Genomic DNA, 16177 nt, shown 5'->3' on the forward strand with positions numbered 1-16177 from the left:
ACAGGAATCGAGGATTTTGATTCATTAAAAGTTTTTAAAATGCCTTTAGTCTGCCACAGGGATATGGAGAGTAGGCCACTGTACGTACAAGCCTATAGGAAAGAACAAAGGCACTGAGAGCTGGTGATCTCGGGATCAACAGGATATAGACAATGTTTAATGTCACTAAACAAGTAAGATGTCAGGACCCAGAGTAAAGAAAGGGCTGAGACTCCAAACATGCTCCATGGTTAGAAGTCAAGCCAAGGAGAAAACAAACAGCAAGGAAGTCTAAAGAGAAGGAACTATGAATAACCTAGAAAGCCAGAGGGTGTGATGTCACAGATGTTTAGAGAAGAAAGTCTCTCAGAAAGTGTGGTCAACTACCAAAATGCTCCCATGACAAGGAATAAAGCAAAAACACAACTGATACTGGATTTCACAAGCTGATAACCTCAATAAAAACCATTTCAGATATCCTGCCCATGGCCAAATCACAAAACACACCACAAACGATCAAAAGGACTACTAACTATACAAATTAATGTATGTGATATATACTTCTGAGATTTTACATATTCAAGAAACCATCAGGGCTCTAGTAATTTCAGAGCTCATATTTTTAAAAGCTCATGAACTAATAACTTACTAATACATTTAGATTCTTTTAATGATTTTCTTGCATTTCAATTATATCTATGCTACATGGGGATTGTGATATAAAATTAATATAGGAAAAAATTCTAAACTAACTACTCTTGGTTCTAGAATCTTAAAGAGAATGTTAAATGCTAAGAACTAAACCAAGGGATTTTTTTTTTTTTATTTATTTATTTTGAGAAAGAGAGAGCAGGGGAGGTACAGAGAAAGGGAGAGAAAGAATCCTAAGCAGGCTCTGAACTGTCAGCACAGAGCCCAATGCAGTGCTCAAACCCAGACTGTGAGATTATGATCTGAGCAGAAATCAAGAGACAAATGCCTAACCAACTGGCCATCCAGGCACCCCTAAACCAAGGGATTCTTACTGTCAGCAGCACTTATGTGAGAAACAAACAGAACAAAAAACGAGTCTACACACACGATTTTGTTTGCCCACAACTGAAACCCATACTACAAAGGATATCATCCAAGAAAATAAATGTAATACTCCACCTTTACTTGTCGAGCTTGGCTGATGACACATGGAAGACTAAAAAGTTGTTGGACAAAGGCCTTCAATTCTTCCACTGTCAGTTTGGTCCGAGTCCTCCCACTATCTGGGTTCTGCCTGATGTGAAATAATATTAAGATATAAGTAAGAAAAATTCATAGTCATCTGATATCAAAGGATCCTCTAGTCTCTCTACAATTCTAACCCAAGCAACCCCAGAACACAAGGATTTGAGAGGTTCCCTGTAATGGTGAACACCTCCAAATTAAGTTTCTACCTCTTTAGTTGATGGCTCAAAGACTCAATACTCCAAGTTGTAGTCCCTCCAATCTTACAAGTGTCAAACATTTCAAATAGTCAATAAATTCCTCAGAGTAAAATATTATGTTCATTAATAAAACTAAATCTTCTGCCTCAAAAAGCTTAAAATGTGAAACAAGGGTGCCTTTAACTTAGCTTAGGAGACAATAAACCCTCTGAAACATATTCAGAACTGTATGTGTATGTGCATTTTTCCAAGAAAAGGGTCTCTAAGCTTTTGTCAGATTCTCCAAGAGGGTTAGTGACCCAATGACAGGTGAAGATTCGCTGACCAACGTCTTTTAGAAAGGTTCTCTAATGAAATGGTAAGTAAAAAATATACAAAGTAATTTAAAACCCAATGAGAAGTGCTATAGAAAAATCCGTTCTGATACCAAGAATGTGCTGGAATGAATACAAAACAATGCCATAGAAAATTTCACACATACGAATGACAATAAATCAAGGGTGCATACTTCTACACTCCCATAACAGCCTCTCCTGCATCCATTGAGGTTACTCTGCTGCCACCTGCCTTCAGTGTGTAGTATCATTTATTTCTTTACAAATATTTATTACACACCTACTATGTGCCGGGCATTGCTCAAGGCACAAGAAATAAAGCAATGAAAAAAAAGGATAAAAAATCTCCAACATCCTAGTCTCACACATGTTCTAGGGGGACTGGGAAAGAACAGAAGACATAATGAATTAGTATATCAAGAGGTGACTGGGCTAGGAGAAAAACAAAACAGGAAATAATAAAAAGGTTGCAATTTTATAAAGACTGTCAGAGAAGGTTTCTTCAAGAATGTGTCATCTGAAAAAGACCTGAAAGAAGTGAGGGACAAGCCACCTGGATGTCAGGGAAGAGCACTCTAAGCAGGGCGAAGAATGAAGTGAAGGCCCTAGGAGAAACGTGCCCAGTGTGTAGGAAAAGCAGAAAGGGAGAGAAGACTGCGGGGTGAAGCAGGAAAGAAGGGAGAGTAGTAGGCGGTAAGACTGGAACAGGCCTGGAGGAGGAAAAAAATGGCCATAAGAGGTCAAAGATAATATAGGGCCTTGTGAGCCAGTTAAAATTTTGGCTTTTACTTTGAAAGAAAAACAAGCAAACAAAACCAAAAAGCATACAAGAACCCACTGGGGACCCCTAACTGTCCTTTGTAGTCTTACCTGTGCTTCTGCTTTTTGCTGAGAAGCAGTTGAGCCACAGAGGCACAGGTCTCTGCTTCTTTTACAGCATCCCTGAGTTTTCTAAAAAGATCATTCTCTGGGTATTTCCTATCCTCAGCATCTTCTAGCATTACTCGTAATTCAATCAAATCTGTAAAAATAAAGCCATACGTTATGACCACAGACATAAAAGGCCATTTAAAACTATTCACCAACCCTCTCAAGTCCGTCCTCCACCCAACTGAAGAAACATCGCAGCCGGGAAAATCTCACTAATGCACTAAAAGCTCATGAGCAGGAGCTCATTTCTAAGCCTTATCACCTCAAGTTAAGGTAATTCCTCATTTTTTTTAACGTTTTATTTATTTTGAGAGAGTGAGAGAGAGAGAGACTGTGTGCAAGCATGGAAGGAGCAGAGACAGAGGGAGAGATAGAGAATCCCAAAAAGTCTCTGCACACTGTCAGCACAGAGCCCAACACAGGGTTTGACCCCACAAACTATGAGATCATGACTTAGACACTTAACTGACTGAGTCACCCAGGGTCCCTAGCAATTCCTCGTTCTTAATTAGCCTTCACTGTTAGTCCATTAACAATGGCTCCCCCAAATACATACCTATTGTCACTTAGCCATCTGTCGATTTTATATTAACTTTTCATGTAAGAGAAGAAGATTCTCAAATAGAAAACTAAATCTAAGTCAGTCAACCAATCCATTAGTCTCAAATCTTAAAGGAAGCCTAAGATTTTTCCTTAATAAAGGAAAAACACATAAAACAAAACAAGGCCTCTCAATGTGACAATGATTTCAGTGTATGCATACAAAAAAAGGAAATGTAACCTTTCTTGTGGCTGAAGTTGGCAGATAATGCTTCTGTAACACGGCTGACCCATGTGTCATAGGATTGTGCCCTGACCTTCACACCATATAGCAGAGAAGGGAGGTCCTCTAATGGGTAGCGGTACCTAAAAACAAAGAAAACAAAACAAAACACAAAAATAAAAACTTCAAAATGCAACAGTAACTTGAAAATAAAATTTAAACATAATCAGCTTATTAATATAATGACCAGGGGAATGTGGTCTTAGAAAAAAATCAAAGCTGTCCATAGAGTTTTAATGCAGGGAGAGACAGGGAACATATGCAATCAACTGATTAAAAAAAAAAAAAAAACTTCAATTGCCAAGTTTAGGGCCAACTTTAAAGGACTGGTCCTCAGTAGGGAGGCACAGAGACAAGGAAAAGTTACCAGTCTACATCATGTGTAGGAAGGGAAATTACAGAGAACAATGCCCTTGGTTTTCAAGGAAGTAACAAGTTTTTTAAGAAGCTTATGGATACCTAAGACACTTCTTCTGCATGGGGCAGGGGCACAGATCAGCTGGATGGTAGAGACACACAAGTCGCTCAGGATTACATGAGCATGTCAGAGCAGAGAGAAAACATGTGGTTCTGCACGCTGAACACTGTCGCTCATCATCAGGAACAAGTTCAAACACCTCCTCTTCTGACATCAGGACACCCTGAAATACAATTCATGTCACTACATCAAATCTTTCTACTCTCTCAAGCATCAAAGACCATCAAGCTATTAAATTTTTTTCTTACAGGTAAATCTCTGTCTTAAAACACAAACATGGGAGGTTCAATGACACATCATCAAAATACTTTCTAAAATTAATCATTTCTAATTTTTCAAAAATGGTTAAGACTAAACTTTGGTATGTAAGAATACACATTTGACTGACGAAACTTTTTTAAATGCAAGGAACTTACAACTACAAAGGTCAAAATAGTCATAACTCATATTCCCAAGAATATAACTTAGAAATCATAAATTCTTGGGAGGGAATGCAGAGAAGAAAAAAAAGAGATACAAATAAAAGGTTATTTGAAATAATCAAGGTGAGAAAATTACAGAATGGAATCAAATAGTAGCAGTGAAGATGAAAAAGAGGGAGAGGGAGTGGAAGAGATGAGAGACATTGACAAAACAAACAAAAATTTTAAACCAGGTAACAGATGATAATGAAAGATACAGATGAGTCAAGAATGACATTAAGTTTTTACATAATGATCCTGATACTTATTAGTAAAGGAACATAGTTTGTGAAAAGGTAGCGAGGAGATGAGATTCTATCTTAGATGTGGAAAGTGAAATGACAAATATCTAACCAGAAATGTAATCACATAGAAACATGGATTACATATGGGTAACTAGACATAACACTTCTTTCAAAGAGACAATAATTCCTGTTTGTACATACTAAGAGGAACCATTAAGACATGAGAAATGAAACCACACAATAAAAGCTGAAGGAGAGCTCAAATCCTAATAAAGGCTAAGATTTCCTTGAACAGTAGCACAAAAGGAAAACAATAAGAGGCCAATGGCTGCAGCCTACAAACACTGGCAGTTAAGATGAGGAAAATGATCATTAAAAGTGACCGGCAAGTGTTATCAGAGGCTGAAGAAACAGGAGAGCAAATGTTCAAAAAGGAACAAAGCAGCAACATATAGTGCAATAGAGAAGTCGTAAGGATAGAAGACAAAGAACTAGATTTGGCAAAAACATAACTGTCAAACAGTTTCAAAAGGACAGTCACAATGAAAGAATAAAAAGGAAATGGAGGCACTGGCCATAGAAAAATAAGCTTTTCGGGAAGAGATAAAATGAAAACTTTTCTTAAGTAGGAAAGACAAGTGTATAGTATGTGAAGAATGGGTAAAGATTAGTGTCTCAAGGGCACAGGAAGTTTATAGGAATAGAGTCCTTAGAGAAATTTGATCAAAGGATAAATAAGCTGATCAAGAGATGTGATATTCAAATTATTGTAAAGAGAAATGATGCCCCATTAACGACACAGGTTAAACCCAAAATGGGACCATCACAAAAACGTACTCCTTGAGCCTCTACCAATGTACAAGCAGACCTTAGAGATATTGCAGGTTTGGTTCCAGACCATGGTGATAAAACAACTATCACAAAAGAACAAGTCAAATGAATTTTCTGGTTTCTCAACATACGTTATATTTATACTATACTGTAGTCCATTAAGTGTGCAATAGTATTGTGTCTAAAAAAGCAATGTTCATGTCTTAATTAAAAAATGCTTTGTTTGCTTAATTTAAAAATGCTCAGTATCATCTGAGCTTTCAGGAGGTTATAGAATCTTTTTGCTGGTGGAGGGTCTTGCCTCGATATTGATCAGACTGTTAACTGATGAGGGTGGTGATTGCTTAAGATTGGAGTAGCCACTGTAATTTCTTAAAATAAAACAATGGAGTTTGTCGCATCAATTGTCTCTTTCACATGTGACTTCTCTTAGCATATGATGCTGTTTGATAGCATTTTATTCACAATTAAAACTTCTTTCAAAATTGGAATCTATCCTCTCAAACCCTGCCACTGCTTTATCCACTAAGTTTATGTAATATTCTAAATCCTTTGTTGTCATTTCAATAATCTTCACAGCATCTCCACCAGGAGCAGATTCCATCTCAAGAAACCACTTTCTCTGCTCATCCATCAGAAGCAACTCCTCATCTGGTCAAGTTGTATCCTGAGATTGCAGCCATTCAGTCACATCCTCAAGCTCCACTTCTGTGATTCTAGTTCTCTTGCTCTTTCCAATACATCTGCAGTTTTTTCCTCCATTGAGGTCTTAAAGCCCTAAAAGTCATTCCAGCCACACCTGGAATCAACTTCTTCCAAACTCCTGTGTTCGTGCTGATAGTTGGACCTTGTTCCATGTATCACACATGTTTTTAATAGTACCTAGAAAGATGAATCTTCTCCAGAAGATTTTCAGTTTATTCTACCTAGATCCATTAGAAGACTATCTATGGCAGCTGTAGACTTACAAAATTTATTTCTTAAATAATAAGACTTGAAGTTGAATTACTACTTGATTTAACAGCTGCAGAATGGATGTTCTGTTAGCAGGCATGAAAATAACATTAATCTTGTTTGACATCTCCATCAGCTTTTGGGTGACCAGGCGCACTGTCAATGAGCGTATTTTTTTAATGTTTATTCATTTTTGAGAGACAGAAAGAGAGAGAGAGTGCAAACAGAGAAGGGACAGAAAGAGAAGGAGACACAGAATCTGAAGCAGGCTCCAGGCTCTGAGCTGTCAGCACAGAGCCTGATGCGGGGCTTGAACTCACAAGCCAGGAGATCATGACCTGAGCCTAAATCAGACGCTCAACCGACTGAACTACCCAGGCGCCCCAATAAGCAGTCATATTTTGAAAGAAATCATTTTCTCTGCACAACAGGCCCAACAGTGGGTTTAAAATATTCAGTAATAAACCGTTTGTAAACACATGTGCTGTCTTCTAGGTTTTGTTGTTCTAGTTATACAACAGAATAGATTTAGCACAATTCTTAAAGATTTTTTTTTAATGTTTATTTGCTTCTCTTGAAAGAGACAGAGCAAGAGAGAGAGCGAGAGTGAGAGAGCGTGCGTGTGAGCAGGAGAGGGACAGAGAAAGAAGGAGAGAGAAAATCTCAAGCAGGCTCCACATTGTCAGCACAGGAGCCTGACGTGGGGCTCAATCTCACCAGCCGTGAGCCAAAACCAAGAGCCAGAATCGTAACTAGCTGAGCTACCAGATGCCCCCATACAATGTTTAAGGGTCCTGATATTTTAGGATCGGTAAGTGAGCAAGTGCTTCAAATTACAGTCCTCAGCTACGTTAGCCCCTAACAAGAGAGTCAGCCTGTCCTTTGAATCTTTGAAGCCAGGCATTGACTTCTCTCTAGCCATGAACGTCCTAGATGTCATCGTTTTCCAAGAGAAGACAGTCTTGTCTACACTGAAAATCTATACTTAGTGTGGCCGCCTTCACTGATGACCTTGGCCAGATCTGCTGGGTAACATGCTGCAGCTCTACAACAGCACTTGCTGCTTCATCTTCCATTTTTGTGGTACGGAGATTTCTCTCCTCAAACATCATGAACCAGCCTCTGCTAGCATCAAACTTCTGCAGCTTCCTCACAGCTCTCAGCATACATAAAACTTGGAGGAGTTAGGGCGTTGATCTGGATTAGGCCTTGGCATAAGGAAATGTTGTGGCTGGTTCCATCTTCTATCCAGATCACTAAAATTTTCACCATATCAGCAAAAAGGATATTGTGCTTTCTTACTGTTCATGTGTTCACTAGAGTAGCACTCCTAATTTGCTTCAAGAACTTTTCCTTTGCATTCACAACCTGGCTAACTGGCACAAGCAGCCTAGTTTTTGACCTATGTAGAATTTCCACATGCCTTCCTCACTAAGCTTAATAATTTCTAGCTTCTAATTCAAAGTGAGAGATGTATAACTCTTCCTTCCACTTGAGCACTTAAAAGTCAGCCATAATAGGGCTATTACTTTACTTAATTTCAATATTGTTGTATCTCAAAGAAAAAAGTGAAATGGAGAAAACAGCCAACTGGCAGAGCAGGCTGAACATGCACAACAATTTTGAATTAAATTTACCATTGTAGGGGCACAGGTCGTGACACCCCGAAACAATTCCAACAGTAACATCAAAGATCACTCATCAAAATGAGCATAAGAAATAAAATAATAAAAGTCTTTTTGACCAATTAAAATATGGGCAGAAGGGGCATCTGGGTGGCTCAGCATCTGACTCCATCGCAGCTCAGGTCATGATCCCATTGTCGTGGGATCAAGCCCTGCTTCAAGCTCCACCCTGAGCATGGAAGCCTGTTTAAGATTCTCTCCCTCTATCCCTCTCCCCCACTTGCACTCTCTCTAAAATACAAAAATAAAAAACAAAAAACAATAACCAAATAAATGGGCAGAAGACATTAACAGACATTTCTCCAAAGACATATGTACATGATCGTTAACAGACACCTGAAAAGATGCTCAGCATCACTCTTCATCATAAAAATGCAAATCAAAGCTACAATGAGCTGCATCATCTCATGTCTGTCAGAATGGCTAAAATAAAAAATATAAGGAACAGCAAACATTGGCATGGATGTGGGGAAAAGGGAACCCTCATGTACTATAGGTAAGAACAGTGCAGCCACTGTGAGCCACTGTGGAAAACAGTATGGAGGTTCCTCAAAAAAATTAAAGATAGAATTACCATATGATCCAGCAATTGCACTACTGGGTATTTACCCAAAGAATACAAAAACACTAATTTGAAAAGATATATGCACCACTACATTTATTACGGCATTATTTACAATAGCCAAATTATGGATAAAGATGTGGTATACACACACAATGAAATATTATTCAGCCATTAAAAACAATGAAAACCTGCCATTTGCGACAATATGGATGGATCTAGAGAATATAATGCTAGTGAAATAAATCAGTCAGAAAAAGACAAATACCATCTCATTTCATTCATACGTGGAACTGAAAAACAAAGACAAAAAAAGACCAAAAAAACACAAAAAACCCAGACTCTATTAAAAGAATTCCATTTGCTTTTTTTAAGTAAGCTTTACACCCAATGTGGGACTCAAACTTATAGATCCTGAGTTCAAAAGTCATTCCACAGAGCCCGGACTCTATTAAATACAGAGAATAAACTGTTGGTTATAGAGGAGAGCTGAGTGAGGAATCAGTGAAACAGGTAAAGAGGATTAAGAGTACATTTATGATGAGTCCTGACTAATGCACAGAATTTCTGAATCTCTATATTGTACATCTAAAACTATTGTAACACTATATATTAATTCTACACTAATTAAAAATGAAAAAATGAAATAAAATGAAAAAGTTTGAAATATTGCAAGAATTACCAAATGTGATAGAGAGACATGAAGTGAGCAAATGCTGTTGGAAAATGAGGCCAATAAACTCACTCAATGCAAGGTTGCCACAGACTTTCAATTTTTCTATTCTTTTGTAAATATAGTCTTTATCACTACTCTAGCTTTATAGTAAGTATTTAACATTTTTATTTATTTTTAATGAGGATAGTTGACACAGTGTACTTTATTTTCAGGTGTACAATTTAGAGTCAGTCTTGAAATCAGGTAGTGTTAGTCTTCTGAGTTTGTTCTTCTGCGATACTGATTTGGCTATTATGAGTCTTTTATATCTCCAGATAAATTTTAGAATCAATTTGTCAATATCTATAAAATAATTTGCTGGGATTTTGAGACTGGGATTGCACTGTATATATAGATTAAGTTGGGAAGAACTGACATCTTGACAACACTGAGCCTTTCTATCCATAAACATGGAACACCTCTCCATTTACTAAACTCTTCTTTGATTTTGTTCATCAGAGTTTTATAGTTTTCCTCCCTGTACATGTTTTGTTAGAAACCTAAGTGGTTCAGGGCACTTGGGTGGCTCAGGTGGTTAAGTGTCAGGCTCTTGGTTTCTGCCCAGGTCATGATCTCCTGGTTTCATGATTTCAAGCCCAGCTTCAGGCTCTCCAATGGGAGCTCTCTGGGGGATTCTCTCTCTCTGCCCCTCTCCCACTTGTATTCACGCTCTCTCAAAATAAATAAATAAACTTAAAAAAAAAAAAAAAAAGGAAACCAGGGCGCCTGGGTGGCTCAGTCAGTTAAGCATCTGACTTCAGCTCAAGTCATGATCTGTGGTTCATGAGTTCAAGCCCCACATCAGGCTCTATGCTGACAGCTCAGAGCCTGGAGCCCACTTCAAGTTCTGTGTCTCCTTCTCTCTCTACCTCTCCCCCACTCACACTCTGTCTCTCTCTCAAAAATAAACAAACGTTAAAAAAAAAAGAAACAAGTATTTCATTTTTGGAGGGTGCTAATATAAACTTTTTAAGTAATAAATTAACTTAACGTTTATCTATTTGAGAGAGAGAGAGAGAGCATAGATGTGAGCACATGTGAGCAGGGGAAGGGCAGAGACAGAGAGACAGAGAATCCTATCAGTGCAAAGTCAGGTGTGAGGCTTCATCCCATGAACCATGATACCATGACCTGAGAGGAAATCAAGGGTCAGAGGCTTCACCAACTGAGCTGCCCAGGCACCCAATGATATTTGTTTTTAATTTCATATTAAAACATTAGTTGAATTTTTGAAAAACAGAGTTAGGGGCACCTGGGTGATTCAGTCAATTAAACATCTGACTTTAGCTCAAGTCATGATCTCATAACTCATAAGTTCGAGCTCCACATTGGGCTCCATGCTGACACTGTGGAGCCTGCTTGGCTCTCTCTCTCTTCCTGTCTCTCTCCCTTCCCCACTTGTTCTCACTCTCTTAAAATAAACAAATAAACTAAAAAATTAAATTTAATAAAAGGTTTGGGGCGCCTGGGTGGCTCAGTTAAGTGTCCAACTCTTGATTTTGGCTCAGGTCACGATCTCATGGTTCATGAGTTCAAGCTTTGTGTTGGGCTCTGTGCTTACAACGCAGAATCTGCTTAGGATTCTCTCTCTCCCTCTCTCTCTCTGCCCTTCCCTGCTCCACTCTCTCAAAAATAAATAAATAAACATCAAAAAACAAAAGGTTTAATTTATTCTAAGCATTCAAAATCCTAACACTTGTGGCACTGGGGAGAGAGGGGTCTGGCCACCTTCTGCCCAGCCACCACCATTACAAGGAGACTCCATCAAAAATTCAACTGGTAGGGCATCTGGGTGGCTCAGTCAAGTAAGTGTCCGACTTCAGCTCAGGTCATAATCTCACGGTTCGTTGAGTTCGATCCCTGCATCAGGCTCTGTGCTCACAGATGAAAGCCTGGAGTCTGCTTCAGATTCTGTGTCTCCCTCTCTCTCTCTGCTCCTCCCCCACTTATGCTCTGTCTCTCTCTCTCTCTCAAAAATAAATATTTTAAAAACATTTCAACTGGCTTCCAAACCAGGAAAAAAAATCCCCAACACTTGGTTATTCAGTACTTCCTACTCATTAAATTACTTAGAAAGAGAAGAAAAAAATAAAACAAATCAATTTACTCTGACAGTTGGAATCACCAGAAACATAATTTTCATTCAATTTCAAAGCTCAGAAAAGGAAAAGGATTTGAACTTTTTATTTAAAGAAAGAACACTGTATGTAGATTCTTATTTAATGAAATAAATATATACCTAAGAAATTCTATCTGATAGGATTCCATTTTCTTAAATCTAGAAATGACATAAAGATTCCTAAAACTTTTCAATTTGAAGAACTCAAAATGACAAGCATAAAAACATACCTTCTCCAAACTTGTGATTTCTGTGTTCAACTTCTAAAGGAATCAAAAATGAAAATGGATTCTTTCTACACATTTCATTTTTAGTATATTCCATGGGCAGTATTAAATACAGGAAATGTGCCAAGCAAACTCACCATCTGTACAACAGACTCCCTTAATCTTGTCTCTTCTTCAGTCATGAGAGTCAATTCTTTGCACACCATGGCTGCCAGGCCCACATCTAAGCATTCTGGATCTGCTGCCATCTTGAAAATGAGTTCTTCATGTGAAAAGACACAATGGCGCCTAAGCCTTCGGTAATGATTGACACACTGACGTCCAATGGGCAACTGTAAACAAGACATGATTCTCAAATTAACCTATTTGCTTATAACATATTCCAGAACAAAACCACTATTTAGCCTACAGATCCTCTCTTTTATTATAAAGAAGGCAGAATAACCAACTCCATTTGAAAGTAACAGTTAACTTTAAATATTAAATCTTTATGGCCCAGCAGGAATTTCAAAGGCCTTCCCACAGGAAATTTCCATGAGATGCTAAGCCTCTACCCTAGGCTATTGACTTTCTACTAATTATAAATCAAAAGTACAAATTCCTTGATATTTAAATGAGGTAGCAAACTCTTTTAGACCAGTCTAACATAAATTGCCTTTAAAGAAAAAAGAAAAAACATTCAAATTATAAAGGGTTAAGTGAACATATTCAGCACAGAAATTTCCACAGAACAAAAAGCAGAGGTGTTATTAGAAGTTTGAAAAAGAGAAGAAAGAAAAGGGGAGAGAAAAAGCACTACTTCAACAATTCACATTGACTGACTTAATTTTTTGTAAGAACTAAAGAAAAGATGATTTACATTTTAGCATCTAGAAATTATTTCAAAAACAACCAGTCTAGGGTGCCTGGGTGGCTCAGTTAGTTAAGTGTCCGACTCCTGATTTCAATTAAATCATGATCTCACAGTTTGTGGGATCAAGCCCCAAGTCAGGCTTTGTGTTGACAGCATGGAGCCTGCCTGGGATCCTCTCTCTCCCTCTCTCTCCCTACCCCTTCCCTGCTCACGCACTTTCTCCCTCTCAAAACAAACAACTTAAGGGCACCTGGGTGACTCAGTTAAGTAACCGACTTTGGCTCAGGTCATGATTTCATGGGCTCATGAGTTCAAACCCCACATCGAGCTCTGTGCTGACAGCTCAAACCCTGGAGCCTGCTTCAGATTATTCATCTCTCTCTCTGCCCCTCCCTGCTCACACTTTTTCTCTCTCTCTCTTTCAAAAGTAAACATTAAAAAATCTTTTAATAAATAGGGACGCCTGGGTGGCTCAGTCGGTTAAGCATCCAGCTTCGGCTCAGGTCATGATCTCACAGTTCGTGGGTTCAAGCTCTGCATCGGGCTCCGTGCTGACAGCTAACTCAGAGCCTGGAGCCTGCTTCGGATTCTGTCTCCCTCTCTCTCTGACCCTCCCCTGCTCGCGCTGTCTCTGTCTCTCAAAAAAAAAAAAAAAAAGTTTTAATAAATAAAAAACTTAAAAATAAATAAATAAAAAGTCTGACCTAAAGAGAATTCAAAGCAAAGTTATAAGATTATTTATGTCCCGTAAGTGAAATGACCATTTTTAATAAATCATCAGATACTTTCTTTAAGATATATACTGAAAATTTCTTTAACTATCAAGCTTTAAGCCAAACTGTGATACTAGTTATACTATACAGGCATTCCTTGGAGACGCCATGGGTTCAGTTCCTGACCACCGTAATAAATATCTGAATACCATAATAAAGTGAGTCAAGTGAATTTTTTGGTTTACCAGTGCTTATAAAAGTTAGGTTTATACTATTCAGTAGTATACTTAGTGTGCAATAGCATTCTGTCTAAAAAAACAATGTCCACACCTTACTTCAAAAATACTTTCTTGCTAAAAAAATGTTAACCATCACCAGAGCTCTCAGCAAGTCATAATTACTAATCATAGATCACGGTAGCAAATAATAATAAAAAAGTTTGAAATATTGCCAGAATCACTAAAATCTGACACAGACATGAACAAATGCTATTAGAAAAATGGCACCAAGAGACCTGCTTGACACAGGGTCGCCAGAAGCTCTCAATTTGTTAAAAAAAAGAAACAGGGGCGCCTGGGTGGCTCAGTCAGTTAAGCCTCCGGCTTCGACTCAGGTCAGATCTCACGTTCGTGGGTTCGAGCCCCGCGTCAGGCTCTGTGCTGACAGCTAGCTCAGAACCTGGAGCCTGTTTCAGATTCTGTGTCTCCTTCTCTCTCTGCCCCTCCCCCTTTCATGCTCTGTCTCTCTCTGTATCAAAATTAAATAAAACATTAAAAAAAAAAAACCACGCAGTACATGTGGAGTGCAATAAAGTGAAGTGTGATAAAATAAGGTGTGCCTATATACACAAACACAAACACACACACTCCCCCCATTCCACCCTTCCCTCCTTTTCTCTCTCTCTTTCCATCTTCCCTCCCTACTTGAATCCTCCTGTACAGTGGAAAAACTTGGGTGATTTAAATAGAGTTTTAGTTTATATTTGAAAACTAAGATATAAAAGAGAAAAAACTTTAAAATGGACCGTTAGGAACCTTTTAGAAATCACCTCCTTTTTAAGAAAGGCAGAAAACAATCATAGGAATCACAGTTCGAGAATATGAGACTATCTCTCAATCAAGCAATATTTCAATACTCTTCTAAAGAAACCATCTTTCCCAAGAAAATAATAATACTGAACTTATGATTAGCAATTATCTTGTCTATTAATACACAACTCTTTCATTTCTTAATTCATAAATATTTACTTTTTAAACATTTCTGATATAACTTATTAAAAATGGCAAGAAGATATGCAGATCTTAATTATTATAATCTGTAAAGAAGCCACATAAAATAGAACTGATTATCCACTGTGGCTTATAAAACTTTATTCCAAATCTAAAGCTGCTAAACATTTCATTTCTATGGGCAGAAGACATGAATAGACACTTTTCCAAAGAAGACATCCAGAATGGCAAACAGGCATATTAAACGATGCTTAACATCACTCATCATCAAGGAAATACAAATCAAAACCACAATGAGATACCACCTCACACCAGTCAGTGTGGCTAAAATTAACAACTCAGGAAACAACAGATGTTGGCAAGGATGTGGAGAAACGGGAACCCTCCTGCACTGTTGGTGGTAATGCAAACTGGTGCAACCCCTCTGGAAAACCATGTGGAGGTTCCTCAAAAAATTAAAAATAGAGTTACCCTATGACCCAGCAAGAGTACTACTAGGAATTTATTCAAAGGATACAGCAGAGCTGATTCAAAGGGGCACATGCACCCCAATGTTTACAGCAGCACTATCAACAATATCCAAAGTATGGAAAAAGCCCAAATGTCCATCAAATGATGACTGAATAAAGAAGAAGTGGTATATATACACAATGAATAATACTTAGCAATGATAAAGAATGAAATCTTGACATTTGCAACAATGTGGATAGACCTAGAGGGTATTATGCTCAGCGAAATAAGTCAGAGAAAGACAGAGATCATAGAATTTGTTCATATGTGGATTTTGAGAAACTTAACAGATGACTATAGGGGAAGGAAAGGAAAAATAAGATACAAACAAGAGAAAAGCAAACCACAAGAGACTCTTAAATACAGAGAACAAACTGAGGGTTGATGTGGGTATGGAAAATGAGTGATGGGCATTGAGGAGGGCACTTGTTGCGATGAGCACTGAGTGCTGTATATAAGTGATGAATCATGGAAATCTATTCCTGAAGCTAGAACTAAACTGTATGTTAGCTAACTTGACAATTAAAAATGTTTTTTTCATTTCTATCACACCCTTCTTCTAAAGAGTTTCAAGGACTTTTACATATATCATCTCACTTATCTGAAGTTATTAAGCAAATCTTAGCATCTTTATATACACCAGGTAAAAAACTTAGGCCCAGTGAAATTAAAAGAGCTACTCAAGGCCAAACATCAATAACAGTGAGAATATTAAAGGCAGAAACATCTCTAATTTGTTTCTGAATTATCTGTATTTCCCATCCTACATCTAGCTAAAAAGCAAGTAAATCATAAACAGTTACTAAATGTTAGTTGAATTTAAAAAAATAGAGCTTGGGCCGCCTGGGTGGCTCGATTAAGCATTCGACTTCAGCTCAGGTCATGATCTCATGGTTCATGAGTTCAAGCCCTGCATTGGCTCTGTACTGACAGTGTGAAGCCTGCTTGGGATTCTCTCTCTCTGCCCCCTTTTCCACTTGTGCTCTAAGTAAACTTTTTTTTAAAAGGGGAAACCACCCCCCACTTTTTTTTTTTTACTAATTAGTTTATTACCAAGTTGGTTTCCATATAACACCTAGTGCTTGTCCCCACAAGTGCCCCTCTCCATGA

At 38.0% G+C, this 16177-nt stretch overlaps 1 protein-coding gene across 3 annotated transcripts in view; it reads right to left on the bottom strand.

Moving 5' to 3' along the window:
- The window catches only part of KDM5A (lysine demethylase 5A), an 88428-nt gene that overhangs the window by 33774 nt on the left and 38477 nt on the right, over positions 1-16177 (bottom strand). For all 3 annotated transcript variants that reach the window (XR_003914883.1, XR_003914884.1, XM_029955846.1), the window contains exons 14-18: positions 11900-12094; positions 3945-4126; positions 3444-3568; positions 2603-2753; positions 1132-1246 (exon numbers count right to left, since the gene is read on the bottom strand). Coding sequence is in view for 1 of the 3 variants with exons in the window: in XM_029955846.1 (XP_029811706.1) it covers positions 1132-1246; positions 2603-2753; positions 3444-3568; positions 3945-4126; positions 11900-12094 (768 nt within the window). In the remaining 2 variants the exon portion in view is untranslated. The remainder of the gene's footprint in view (positions 1-1131; positions 1247-2602; positions 2754-3443; positions 3569-3944; positions 4127-11899; positions 12095-16177) is intronic.

Source organism: Suricata suricatta, chromosome 10 (assembly GCF_006229205.1).
Source record: "Suricata suricatta isolate VVHF042 chromosome 10, meerkat_22Aug2017_6uvM2_HiC, whole genome shotgun sequence".
Lineage (NCBI taxonomy): Eukaryota > Metazoa > Chordata > Mammalia > Carnivora > Herpestidae > Suricata > Suricata suricatta.